The sequence below is a fragment of the Myripristis murdjan genome, chromosome 6, assembly GCF_902150065.1.
Source record: "Myripristis murdjan chromosome 6, fMyrMur1.1, whole genome shotgun sequence".
In the NCBI taxonomy this organism is placed as follows: Eukaryota; Metazoa; Chordata; class Actinopteri; order Holocentriformes; family Holocentridae; genus Myripristis; species Myripristis murdjan.
In genome coordinates this window covers 5,497,269-5,510,994 of record NC_043985.1, presented here as the reverse complement: position 1 = coordinate 5,510,994, position 13,726 = coordinate 5,497,269, and the positions used below count along the sequence as shown (strand labels likewise).

Sequence of the window (13,726 nt, the reverse complement as noted above, 5' to 3'; positions counted from 1 at the left end):
ACTGGAAACTGGTGGCAGGCCTCACAGAAGACTTTCTGTCCTCAGTCAGTCCATCTTCCACCCTCTGTTTCTGAGTTTTCTTGTTTTTTTTTTTGTTTGTTTTTTTTTGATGCAGTGATTGTGTGGGGTCAGGATTCTCTTCTGCTGCTTTGTGTGTGTGTGTGTGTGTGTGTGTGTGTTTTTTTTTTTTTTTTTTTCAGGCTGTGTACTCTGTAGAAAGCCCCTCTATTTCCTTGCCCAGAATGCGCTGAAAAGAATCGCCTGGTCATTTGATGCCATGAATCACCTCTGGTGGTCCATGACCAGCAGTCGTTGCATTTATGAATAGTTGGCAGTTTGTGGAAAACAATAAAAACAGGGTGAAATGCAAAAACGTAACACCCCTACTTATCTTGGCCGATTTTTGCTCCTTCGGTTTTAACTTCACATGCATTTTGTAAACTTTTCAAGGTGTTTCTTACCCTGATACTGCTGTTTCTCCCTTGCTGTGCACAGTTTTATGATAACACAAGCACTAAACTTTTATGGTACACATTTCGTGCATCTTTACAGTTTATGTATCAATAAAATGTTAGGGCTCAGCAATATAAAGGACAGCACTGCGGTATTCTACTAATTGACTGAAGACGCATAATTTGAGTGTAACACATGGGTAGGCTAATATACTATATAAGATATCATAGATGATTATTTATCTTTTGAATAATCTCTTCTTTTGTCTGTATGTTGCAGGATTCGTCCTCAGCTGGCCAGGGAGAAGATTGAGGGATGCCACATCTGTACCTATGTGATGCCCGGGGAGCCCCAGGTGATCCTGGGCAAGGACAAGGCCTTTACCTACGACTACGTGTTCGACATGGACTCCCAGCAGGACGCCATCTATGCCAGTTGTACCGAGAAGCTTATTGACGGCTGCTTCGAGGGCTACAACGCCACCGTCTTTGCTTATGGACAGGTTGGTCGTTATTGCTGAGGTCTGTCACACTGTTCTTTACAAGACGAGATTCTGAACATGAGATGAAAGGAGAATTTAACGCCCTATGACCTTGTATAACAAGTATACACCATACAGACCACAGGAACTGTATGAGCGTTTATTTTGATGAACCAGGGACCCTTACCCCTATTTGTACCCAGGGTATCTTCCCTTCCCTAGTTTCCCTGTTTTCAGTTTTTGCCTCTCCGGCGTCCTCCATCTCATTTTCGAGCTCTCGCCGTCTCTCCTCCAAACCCAAACGCAACATTGCAGCAGCACCTTGGGAAAGAATTATAAACCTGAGTGTGTCGACGTCTTCCACGGTTATGGTTTGTTGTCATTTGCCTGCAGAACAACCAGACACCTCCTCCTGATTTGCATTAAGTTTGCGGTGTGCGGTGGAAACGCAAACACAAAAGAGCTTTGCATATTCGCTTTGGCCCTGGAATCCTGTTCCAAGAGAAAGACCCAGAAATGTTGACCCCAGCAACTTTTTCGTGATAAAGCGGCAATAGTACTGCAGAGCAAGGTGTTTTTGCATGGTAAAGCAATATGCTAGATCACGAGGGAAGCATGGGCGCAATAATCCTACAAAGGTCTTTTGGGGCCCAGAGAAATTGTTCCCCCTGCAGATTTAGTACTTATTAGTTCTGCAGTTTTGAGCCTGCCTTTATTTACAGAATACTTTAGATTTACCGTGGCATTAGAAGTGGTGATCCCACAGTTAGAAGAGCTCCAAAGCTTAAGTGTTTTTCTTTCAACAAAATGACACTCCCATTTCTCTCGACTACACTTCTTGCTCCCTTCCTTTCCCCTCTCCCCTTTCATCACCACGTCTGCCACATGGAAACGACATGCAAGTCCGGGCCTCCCATCTCCCCCGCCGCTTAGGTTGCCTTGACGACAGAGCTCCCGCTGCATGGCACTCGGGGGAGGGTTAGGATTCAAAGTGTGTAAAGGGGGTAAAAAAAACGGCTTTTATGTCGGGAGTCTTAAAGTGGTGCTGTGAAGTGCACACACCTCCTGGATAGCTTTACATTTTTAATGCACGTCCGGGTTAACCCATATTTTCCCCAGTAACTGCCTCTGACGCTGCTGGCCTACTTCTGGCTGTTGGTTCGTATATAACGTGTAGTAACAGCGTTCAGTGTGGTGTGACCTACTATTGCGTGGCCTCGATCAGATCTGTTTGCCATGTGGCGTTTCCAAGGACTAATCTAGATTTAGACTGACCCGCCCAAATGCATCGCGGGAATTCTGCCCACTTGGGTTGTAGATGATGCTGACGGTGGTGATGTGGAGGATACGGAGGAGCACAAATCTTCTTTTTAAAAGGTCATTGGGCCGTCCAGTTCCTGTATTTGTTTCAGTTTTCCCGGCAGAGGACTAAGTGGTTCCAGAGTGAGGGGTCCGAGCCGCTCCACTGTCATCCTCCTCACTCATTTTGTGTCTGTAAATCTTCCTCCTTTGATGGCTGCCATTATTCTGACTTTCTGTCCGTCCTTATTTGACCTGTGCATATTCCTTATCTTTGCCATTTTCCCTTCCCAATTTACATTATATTGATATAAATGATAAACATCTCCTCAGCTTTCTGACCCCTCTTTCACTTTGGGGTGGAACGATACATTAGAAGACCATCCATATTGGCTGAAAGAGCGTTTAAAAAGCAAAATTGGCATTAATATTATTATTTTTATTTTTCATTTTAGTCGATATTTGACATTGGTGAAATTGGCTCTTGCCTGGCCTTTTTCCTAGGTGTCACTGAATGCAACTGCACATCAGCATAAATGTAACCCAGTATTTTGTTAATTAAAAAAAAAAAAAATTTATCACAAGAAAGACCTGTCTGAAAAGTATAACCTGTTTTGAATCTGCAATTGTACCATAATTCTTAAAAAAAAAAAAATGCGTATCAGTATTGGCTGTCACAGCTGGTGGATATCAGACTGGCCTCAAAAAAAAAAAAAAAAAAAAAAACATTGTTGCATCAGTACTTTGTCTTCCTTCCTCCTCCTCTACTAAATGTTTCTCCTATTACTCTTCATCTTTCTTCATTGACCTTTCCTCCACTGATAAGCAGAAGTCAGCCCGCAGGCTTCCCGCTGGCCATGGAATATGTGGAATATCACGGAGGCCTATTCTGAGTCATGCAGCAGTTACTGAGATTTGCATCATGGTAACAGTGGAAACCCTGATCCAGGCGCAGTTACTCCCCTGCAATGCTGCTGGGGAGTAACTGCTTTTTGAGCCATAAGGCCATTCATTTTTGCCGTTTTATATTTTCTGTCATCATTACAGACTAAAGTATGAGCCAGGGATGACTCTCCAATCTGGCAAAGTTAAACATTGTCACAGCTGGTGTCGAATAACTTGGGATTTTTGAACCCCTTTTGTTGTTTGATGGTGTTTTTTCCCGTCTTTGCTGATGGCATGGCATGGCAAGACATGTCAAGGTATTTCCATCACAGCCATAATGGAATTTGATGGCAAATAAATTTCTAGTCTCAAACTGCATAAACAACTGCATAAAAATCCAATAATCATGTAGAAATGAATCCCTCATATAAAAGGAAGAGATATGTGTTTCTCCTTTGACAGAAGCCATAGTAGACCACAAGATAGTCCCAGTTCATGGGATTTGGGTGCCACCCCCCATACACTATTTCTTGCTGGAAATTTGCTCTCCACTGATACTGATTTAAACCAGCGTTATATACACGTTTACTCCCACACTCTTGGGTTGTCTAAAGGCCTTCCTGGGAAATTTAAGCAAACTTAAACTGAGGCAGAAGAAGACACGGCAGGTTGAGGGAAAGCGGATACAGCAAAAAAAAAAAAAAAGTAAATTGCAACATTTTACAGTATATTAATGCACTAAACATCACAGGCTGATATCTGACAGTGTAAGAGGATCTCAGGGCGGTGATGTCACTTATCCGTGTGTATCTGTTCTCATGACTTTTTCTCCTCCCCACCCAGACGGGTTCAGGGAAGACGTACACCATGGGGACAGGCTTTGACGTGAGCATCGCAGACGACGAGCTGGGCATCATCCCCCGGGCTGTGCACCACCTCTTCCAGGGCATTGAGGAGCGCCGTCAGGCCGCCCAGGAGCAGGGCCGCCCCGTGCCCGAGTTCAAAATCAGCGCCCAGTTCCTTGAGGTACCCCCTACGTTCTCGCACCTTTCAAACTGTATAATTAAACACTTCATGGGCGCTGCATGGGCACACACCACCACAGAGTGCAAGACAGATGACTTGAGCCTTAAAGTGCCCACGAGACATTTACCTCCTGGGAAACGGTGTATGCAATGATGACCTCATGCTGCACCAATAGGAGTACAGTTGTCCCTCGCTGTAACGCAGTTCACCTTTCACAGCCTCACAGTTTCGTGGATTTTTTTTAGTGCAATTTTGCATGCTTTTTTTTTTTTACTGGACTTATTTTTCTACGAAGGTTTGAACTTTGAGAGTGTTTAAACAAGAGAGAAAAGTGAGAAAATGTTAATGCCTGTCTGAAAAAAGTGTATAAAGTGTGTAGTGAGGGGTTTTACAGCCTTAAAACATCTAGAATAATTGTAAAAAATAAAGCTGACTACTTCGCGGATTTCGCCTATTGTGGGTTACTTTTAGAACGTAACTCCCGCGATTAACGAGGGACCACTGTAAATAAAATTTCAACAAATAAAACCTTGACCCATTTTAAAGCAGTGAACCACTTCTAATGCAACCTATGTCGAGCATTAACAACATTATAACAGGAATTGCATAAAATCAAGGAAGTGAGATAACCAGTGCAGCTTCTTCAGGCTAAATTCTGGTTAAATAAATTAGATAAACAGAAAAATCCCTCACTACTCACACAAGCTTTAGCCGACGTGTTAACAGAGCTCTAATGGGCCAGTTTCACATTGTTGACGCTGCTCATTTAACAAGCTTTGACACCGTTACTCCATCACTCCAAAATACCCCCACTGACAATTGAACTGCACCAGCTGTCATCGGTGGGTTAGGAGGTGTCTGGGGGTCACGCTCTGGGATAGGACGGGTTAACAGGGATGAGATGAGCAGACACTTGTGCTGACCTGTCAAAATGACAGCGGCCGGATTCCCAGACAAGAGCTGGAAGTGTGGAGCCGAACGAAAGAGAAGGGTCTATTTTATTTCATTGTGTCAGTTTGTTCGGGTGTGATCCTGCAAGGCCAGTCCTTTGAGACGTGCTCCTGACGAAAGGCTGCATACGCAAACCTGACTTCACATGGAAATTTTGATTATCTTTAAATTAAAGTTAGACGTGCCATTGTGTTTCATACCAGCAGTCATTTAAATGGACAAATAGAATGAATAAATAAAATGCAAAGGAAGTGCAAAGAAAATGAACATCTCTGACTGTGTATGTAGCTGCAGTCAGGGAGGAAACACCACAGTGTATTAGTGAAGGGCATGACTGACTGATATCCAGTATTTGATAAAACACCAATATGGGACAATATATCTGCAAACTCATATCAGTCTAAGCCTAATGGAAATGCCTCCAGGCCTTTTGTTTACCTGGTGCTTCTATAACACAAACCTCCTGTGGGGGTGCTCGGATATTTCATCCATCTGTTGGTAATGCACTCTGGCCTTGCCTCTTGCACTTATTATCATCAGTTACTTATAATGTTGGCAAACAAGGAATTTAAGCTTCTCTTATAGCACCTAGTGTGTGTCATTGAGAATATTAAATATATAAAGTGGAAATGTATCAAGAGTTGGCTGGCTAACGGAGCAGAATACCATTGGAATGCATGGACGAGGGCTAGATTAGCGGTTTTGTTTGATTGTCAGAATGATGATGATGAATATGAGGGTGATTTATTGTCAGGTCTGTATTTGGAGCTGCCACAGATGAAGAGAGCGCGTTCAGTTTCAAAATGCATATTTGGAGCTTCAGCTTTATCCTCCTAATCTTGGCCGTTATTCAAAATTTCCACATGTTTTGGGATTACTTGTTCTCATAAGAGGCTTACAAAAAGTGTGCATTGAAGACTTGGGAGAGTTGTGCGTTTGATAGCCAGCGCCGGCATGTCCTAATAACCAGGGACAGATCAGGCCTAAGTGAGATTTCAGTGTTGTCAAGAGTATTTTTGTCGTTTCGCAACAATTCCTATTCCATCAAAACCAGTCCTGGGAAATTACATAAATATAGACGGCGGCCATCAGTCTTTAATAGCAGAGTTATGAGAAAATGCCATTTATTCTATCAATATCAATATCAATCTCAATCAAAAGGTAAAGCTCATACTTGAAATCGCAACATCACAAGTGAAGATTTCCACTCCAAAAAAAATATATATATATATCTGTATATATCTATATCTATATATCTATCTATATCTATATCTATAGATATAGATAGATATAGATATAGATAGATATAGATATGTAGATATAGATATTTTGAGCAAATATGACATTTTGGACAAAGAGCCCCCCTGCAGTTAGAGCGTGATTTTAGTCCGTTGTCCTGGGTGATTGGGGTATCACAGGCTCTTAAAAAAGTCAGAAAACAAATTGCCTAAATTAAAGGCCTTGTAAGTATAAAATGTCTTCAACACAGTTATTAGAGCTCTTATTTTTTTTTTAACCGTGTAATGACAGGTTTCTTTCTGTTCCGTGTCGCTGTCTCAGATTATTACAGAACAGCGTTAGTAACTACAGTCTGCATCCTGTCTGCTTTACTAAATACAGTTGGACTCCACGTCTGGGTGTCCTTTTCCTCAAACCATCCTATTTATAGCCTCAGAACTCTAATTAGCTCTGTTTACTGAGAAATAGGCTGGTTATACCAACTTTATTTTGGTTTGGAAGTGGTCTTGTGTTCAATTCCGGATGACATTTAAAAAGTCTCAAATTGGACCTCAACTTGCAGATAACTGTACATTTTCATGACTTAGTCCATCATTTGTATAAATGCGGCGGGGTGGTAATAGTAGTTTTGCTTGCGTTGTGTTTCTGCAGCTCTACAACGAGGAGGTCCTCGATCTTTTTGACTCGGCTCGAGACATGAAGCAGAAATCGCACATCAAGATCCACGAGGACGCCACCGGAGGAATCTACACAGTGGGCGTGACGACGCGGACCGTCTCCTCCAAGGCAGAGGTCGGGTTTGCACGTGTGTGTGTGTGTGTGTGTGTGTGTGTGTCTGTTTGTTCCAGAGATCAGAAAAAAAACACCTAATGCAAACTATTTAAGCCATCACTAGAGTTGCCTAGGTAGAAACAGCAGGGAAACAGTAAACCTGGCTGTATGGACCCAGCTGGTGTGTGTTATAACCTCAGGAGAAGCACAAATTCATTCACATTGTGTACTGAGGTGTGGTATATTTTAGGTAATGGAATATCAGTGGGTGTTTTTTCACAGTTTTTAAATGGATTTATTCTCTGAACCTCTTTGCTACCACAAGTCCTATATGAACACAGTTTCATTTGATCTATATCAGTGATTAATTCACTGTTGCAATGAAATAGATTTGTTGTAAATGCTGGAAGGTGTTTTTTTTCTCTCTTTCTGTGGGAATAAATTAATTCGGTGGGTCTGGCTGGCTGTGTGTTAATAAAAGGAGCTGATACCTTTGTTTTTTTTTCTTTCTTTAGATGATGCAGTGCCTGAAGCTGGGTGCTCTGTCTCGCACCACAGCCAGCACCCAGATGAACGTCCAGAGCTCTCGATCTCACGCCATCTTCACCATCCACCTGTGCCAAGTCCGCGTCTGTGCCTCCGACAATGTACGTTACAGCACAACCCGTTAAAAACCTGCCATTTGTTTACCGTACTCTGGCTAGTTTAATCATCAATAAGGAGCTTCCTCTTTCTGAGGCATGTTGGCGACAGGATCAGAAAAATGTTGCAGAAACAAATTGCTGCTGCGTAGGATCATATCTATGATGTATGCTCCAAACGGGGATTGGAGCATACACAGGTTTTATGGATTTATTAACCAAAAGACTCACCGGTGATTGAGTCTCAGAAGTTTCTTTTTTTTTAATCTTGACAATTCCTATTTTCACTTGTGTCAGGTTTCTTTTTTTGGAAGCGTAGATGATCCAGTCCATGAAAATGATTTGGTCAGGCAACAACTTACCTGCAAAATCTGCTGTCAGTGATGTAGCCGTAGATAAGATCAGCTGGTTAAACTGTGACTCCCAGGTGCAGTTCATCATAAGACAAACAACCCACACAATAATAAACAAAAACAAAGTAATATTCCCAGAAAACGTCTAACTATGTTACTTTTTCATTGTGAATACTCTTATATAACTAACATCAGTTTGATAAGGAGGTTAAAATGTGTTTAGCCAATCAAAAAGGTGGATGAATTATATTCCTGCCTGCTATCCTTGTTAAAAGCAAAAGTACAAAAGGATGGATCGAAAACAGTTTTTTTTCTAAATCTTAATTTCAGTCCGTCCTTATCAGTTAAATTCCTCAACAATCAGTTGTAAAAGTTGTTGTCTTGCTTTTCAAATGGCTTTCACCTTGTATGCTTTTTCTTTGCTAGATAAAATGCCACCGTTTTTTCACACCGTGATATTTAGGATAATGGCAGGATAACATCTTGAATTATTTTTGTGGTATTAATTACCTTTCTACCTGTATACCTGAATGTCACGCAGCAAGAAAATGAGACTGACAACAGAGTTTCTAACGGGAACTCGGAGATGGACGAGTTCGAGACGCTGACGGCCAAGTTTCACTTCGTGGACCTGGCCGGGTCGGAGAGGCTGAAGAGAACCGGGGCGACAGGCGACCGGGCCAAAGAGGGCATCTCCATCAACTGTGGACTGGTGAGCTCCTCCCTCCTCCCCGTCACACCAGCAAGACTGGTGAAGTCACTCACCAGCACACGGGAGCACCGCTTTCGTTGGGTTGTGCTACCATCTAGTGCCCAGATTGTATTAATGTCCATTTGGAAATGAAAGGAAATGCAAGTCATAAACCATCCAAATATTCCTAAGAGGAATAAAAAAAAAAATGCAGACATTTCATCATTCAGGCCATTATTGGTGACATTTTATCTCCTGTTGAGTAAGAAAAATATGTGACTATAAAGCGTAGACCCTGTAGTGTTTATTATTATAAGGAAAACTCCCTGTGCGACACTGTAATATGATGAATCAAAACATAATCATGTCACAACTCACTTACAGTATCTGATGCAACACACTTTTTTCATACATCATACCAATGGAACAAGTATATAGAAGAGAGCCAGTCATTGCCAGACTAGAATGGTAAAATTAAACAGAATGTATTATAAAACATCAGTCTGGCCATTAGTCCATGCACACAACAATTGTGTGCTTTTTTCCTGAAAAATATACAATGCCTATTGCAAACGCCTTGATATTTGATTTTATTGAAATGTCACTAGCGCTGTCAATGCAGGGCCAGTCCAGGGATATTAGGCAATACAAAATTGTACCCTGTATGTGACATGTGACATGTAGCATACACATTACCTAAATGAATTCTGATCTCATACAAAGTAAGGTGGTGTACATTTCAAATATTTTTTCAGCTTGCTCTGGGGAATGTAATCAGTGCGTTGGGCGACCGGTGCAAGCGGGCCTCCCATGTGCCTTACAGGGATTCCAAACTCACCCGCCTCCTGCAGGACTCTTTAGGAGGAAACAGGTCAGTGGACAACTGATTTCACCTTTTTTTCCTCAAGCGTTGGAACACGTATGAATTTCCTGTTGGTCTGTGATTGTTGATGCACCTTCGAAATTAATGCATTTTGTGCATTTCTGCAAGACACTGAAGTGGGAAAATAAGTCATTTCTAGCAATATATACTCTATATCTCCATATATGGCATGAGAATAATAAGAATACTTATCAAGAAGTGAAAATGTAAGCAGCTTCAAGGCTGCATACAAAATGATGTAAAATAATAATAATAATAATAATAATTTAAAACGAATCAGAAATCAAATTCAATGTTGAAATAAGTCATTTTGTTTTCTTTTTTGCTTGGTTTTGAATCCTAAGAAAAAGCCCCTCCTTTCTTCTACCAAACTCCTTTTCTTCAGTCCCTGATTATGGAATTATATGGAAAAGCTGCATTGTATCATGCATTGAAACATATATCACATTTATCAGCATGTCATTTATATCACAGTGTACTACAAAAGGAGCCGTGATGCAAATGTGTCTCAGCTTTGCGCAGCTTTACCGCACACTCTGAATCTCTCTCCTGTACCCACGCAGCCAAACGGTGATGATAGCGTGCATCAGCCCGTCTGACCGCGACTTCATGGAGACGCTGAACACGCTGAAGTACGCCAACCGGGCCAGGAACATCAAGAACAAGGTGGTGGTGAACCAGGACAAAGCCAGCCAGCAGATCAGCGCCCTGAGGACAGAGATCGCTCGACTGCAGATGGAGCTGATGGAGTACAAGACGGTGAGAGGAGTCACAGATCAGGAGGGTGGGGGGCGTAAAGACAAAGATAGCATAATTATAGATGGAGCAGGAACACCTGTAGCCTATAAAACAAATCATTTAGTCTCATATTCAGTCTTAAATTCTGATTTTCAGAATGTAATTATTCAAAACAGTATTAGATGACAGAACAATGAGCATGTGGCTGTACATTAGTTTTTTTATTTTAGGTTTTTCTTGCAAGAGGTAAAGGAAAAAACAAACAAACAAACAAACAAAAAAACCTCAGCATTCACTCACCCCTCTCTGGCTCATTTAGAGTGAAGAGTGCATATACAGACAACAGAGTTTAACAAATAAACTTGAAGGATAATAAAAAATACTGTCACTGTGAAACAGACGGAGAAGGCTTCGCCTGGTTAATAAAGGTGCAACAATAATCATATCTTTTTGCATAATTGAGCTGACTCATCTGGGCAATCAACAAATGCGATTTTTCTTAATACAAGTGAAGAATTCTGCTAGTATGATGAGATAAATCCATATTTTTCCAACCTGGTTTTGCTTGTTCCAGATTTTTTTCTTGAAGCAAGGCAGATCAGCCCACTCGTAAAGACACTTCATTCGAAAGGATTCTTAATCAAACTTTCTGACTCAAGACTAGACAAATTTCTTGTCAAGATGGAGTACAAGATAAAAAAAATAAATAAAACAAAACAAAAAAACCCCAGATGATTTCATTGTCTATTGTTTTGGCATTTTCATGAAATCAAGGGCTCTGTGTAGGAATTAATTAATAATAATATTCACTGGTGAATGTAGCTGATATGTTAGAGAGGATGTCATGATTTTTTTTCAAATGGTGGATATGTCGTTTGTAACTTTCCAGATACAGTTTACAATACACACTGTCGTTAGCAGGTGACCAGAGAAATGTCGCTGTCCTTGGCCCTTTGTGTCCCCCTCGCCTCCCTTCCCCTCCCCCGCAGGGCAAACGCATGGTGGGCGAGGACGGCATTGAGAGTTTCAGCGACATGTTTCACGAGAACTCCATGCTGCAGACGGAAAACAGCAACCTGAGGGTGAGGGTGAAGGCCATGCAGGAGACCATCGATGCCCAGAGGGCCCGGCTCACCCAGCTGCTCAGCGAGCAGGCCAGCCAGGCTCTGGCCAGGGCAGGTGAGCAGCCAGCAGTGTACAGTTATTACTGGGACTGGGAAATGGGGCCGAATGGTAATCCGTAAGATCCTTTTTTCCTTATTTTAAATTGTATTTAGCGACATCTCCTGTAGGTTCTTTCTGTGATGTTTATAGTGATTTTGCCAAAGGCGTCATCTTTTTTTTTTTTTTTTGCACTTAGGTAAGCCTTGTTCCAAGCAAAAGTAGTTCTTGTATTGTTATTGTATTTATCTCGTTGGCTGGAGCCTAAGACACTATATGGAGAATCAAATGTTCATATAATATTATAAGGGTTTCCTCCTAGTTTTTATTGTAAAAGATCATGTAAACTTGGGCAATTGGGAGAGTGCAGCACTTTCCTTGCCACAAATGGAAGCTAATCGACACATTTTGTTCTCTCAAATGGCAAAAAGCTCCCTGTCACTGGTTGTTCTATTTCTTGTCTATTGGCAAAGATACACATTATTGAAAAAAAAATACTCAGGATCTTCTCTGAATATTTAGAAGTTGCTCTACCATTTGACCTACAAATAAACCATCAAGCAGCACTCAATAAAAAAAAAATAGACTATGAAAATTGGTGCTTAGTTAGTTCTCTTCGTATTATGGAGGATAGGTAGCAAGCAAGGTTAACCACTAAAAGCTGAGATTTTATTGGAATAAAATCTGTTTAGTGGATTACAGCAAATTGAAAAGTGGCCTCTAAATATTCATGAAAGGCCTTACTGCAAGTCATGCACTATTAGATGTTTAGTTGTAGCAACATTTATGTACATCAAAACATACCAGATTATTCTGTAAAGGAAAAGCTTGGGTTGATTCACAAGCACTAAAATGATGTGGGTTTTGTTATTAGTTTTTCCAGTGACTTGCGGTTATTTGAAATGGAAAATAAAAAAAAATAATAATCTTTTGGAATTCCTTTCATTTCTCATCCAGGTGAAGGAGGGAGTGAGGAAATTGGCAACATGATCCAGAGTTACATCAAAGAGATCGAAGACCTCAGGTAAACAATGTTCACTGTTGACTGGACTGAGGATTTGTTAGTTGTATATAGTAAACCAAGGCCTCTACTTTTAACTTGAGCAGGTTTGTATTTGCAGATGATTCTTGGTGTTTTTATTAATCTGCTTGGAATATCAGATGGGCGGAGTTTACCATGTCAGAACAGTTCAAACTAGTGAAGCGTTTGCATGTCTAAAAAAAATCTGGCTCTAGGTCCAAGTGCAGCAGTGAGTTATAAATACCACACTGAGGAAAATGAACTGAAACAGGGTGTCTACAGCTTAAAAAGTCCTAAAATGTCTTCAATTTAATGTTACAGATATCAGGCCTTAACAATTATTAAATAGTCTTAAATTTGAATTTGTGAGATCTTAATTTCAACATAAAACATTTTATAGCGTATGACATTTTTAGATACATTTTATAGAATCAGTTGGTTCATAACAGCCATATTCCTGCTTCAGAGTTACCGCTACACTCGATCATAAACATAGGATTTACCTTTACACTCACCTGAAATGCTGATTTGCATAAGGAAAAGATAATTTGTCCAAAAACATCTACATTGTTCTAATCAAAATCTGTCTTAAAATCATTATAGGGACTTTTATATTTAACCTGCAGTTGCATCTGTGTTTGGATTTATACCGTATCCTCAAGCATTGGTACACCAAATACTTTCCAGTGTGTGGTATGTGTCCAGGCACTGTTTGACCCAGGTCTGCTGTGTGCACTCCTTGATTTGTGTCGGCGGGTTTCCTCTTTTTAGAGCCAAACTCCTGGAGAGCGAGGCCGTGAATGAGAACCTGAGGAAGAATCTGTCTCGCGCCTCCAACCGCCAGTCCTTCTACGGAGGATCGGGCTCATTCTCCACCTCGCTCCTCGCCCCCGAGAAGGAGACGTCTGACATCATCGAGCTCGCCAAGAAGGACCTGGAAAAGCTGAAGAAGAAGGAGAAAAAGAAAAAGAAAAGGTAAGAACGCGTCATTCAGGAGAAATTGGTAACAACTGGTCACTGTTCAAATGTGTGCTTTATGATTGGGTGCGTCTCAGGCTGCTTTTTGCTCTTATACATTCATCCGTCTTCAGACCTAAATAAGTTTCAAACTGGACCTGATAATGTATCCTAAA

General features: G+C 41.1%; 1 protein-coding gene across 6 annotated transcripts in view; it reads left to right on the top strand.

Moving 5' to 3' along the window:
• The window catches only part of LOC115360364 (kinesin-like protein KIF21A), a 62,123-nt gene that overhangs the window by 22,491 nt on the left and 25,906 nt on the right, over positions 1–13,726 (top strand). For all 6 annotated transcript variants that reach the window (XM_030053246.1, XM_030053248.1, XM_030053245.1 and 3 more), the window contains exons 2-11: positions 733–955; positions 3,962–4,144; positions 6,986–7,126; positions 7,621–7,752; positions 8,641–8,811; positions 9,546–9,661; positions 10,237–10,432; positions 11,401–11,590; positions 12,530–12,596; positions 13,365–13,568. In XM_030053246.1, the coding sequence (XP_029909106.1) occupies positions 733–955; positions 3,962–4,144; positions 6,986–7,126; positions 7,621–7,752; positions 8,641–8,811; positions 9,546–9,661; positions 10,237–10,432; positions 11,401–11,590; positions 12,530–12,596; positions 13,365–13,568 (1,623 nt within the window). The remainder of the gene's footprint in view (positions 1–732; positions 956–3,961; positions 4,145–6,985; positions 7,127–7,620; positions 7,753–8,640; positions 8,812–9,545; positions 9,662–10,236; positions 10,433–11,400; positions 11,591–12,529; positions 12,597–13,364; positions 13,569–13,726) is intronic.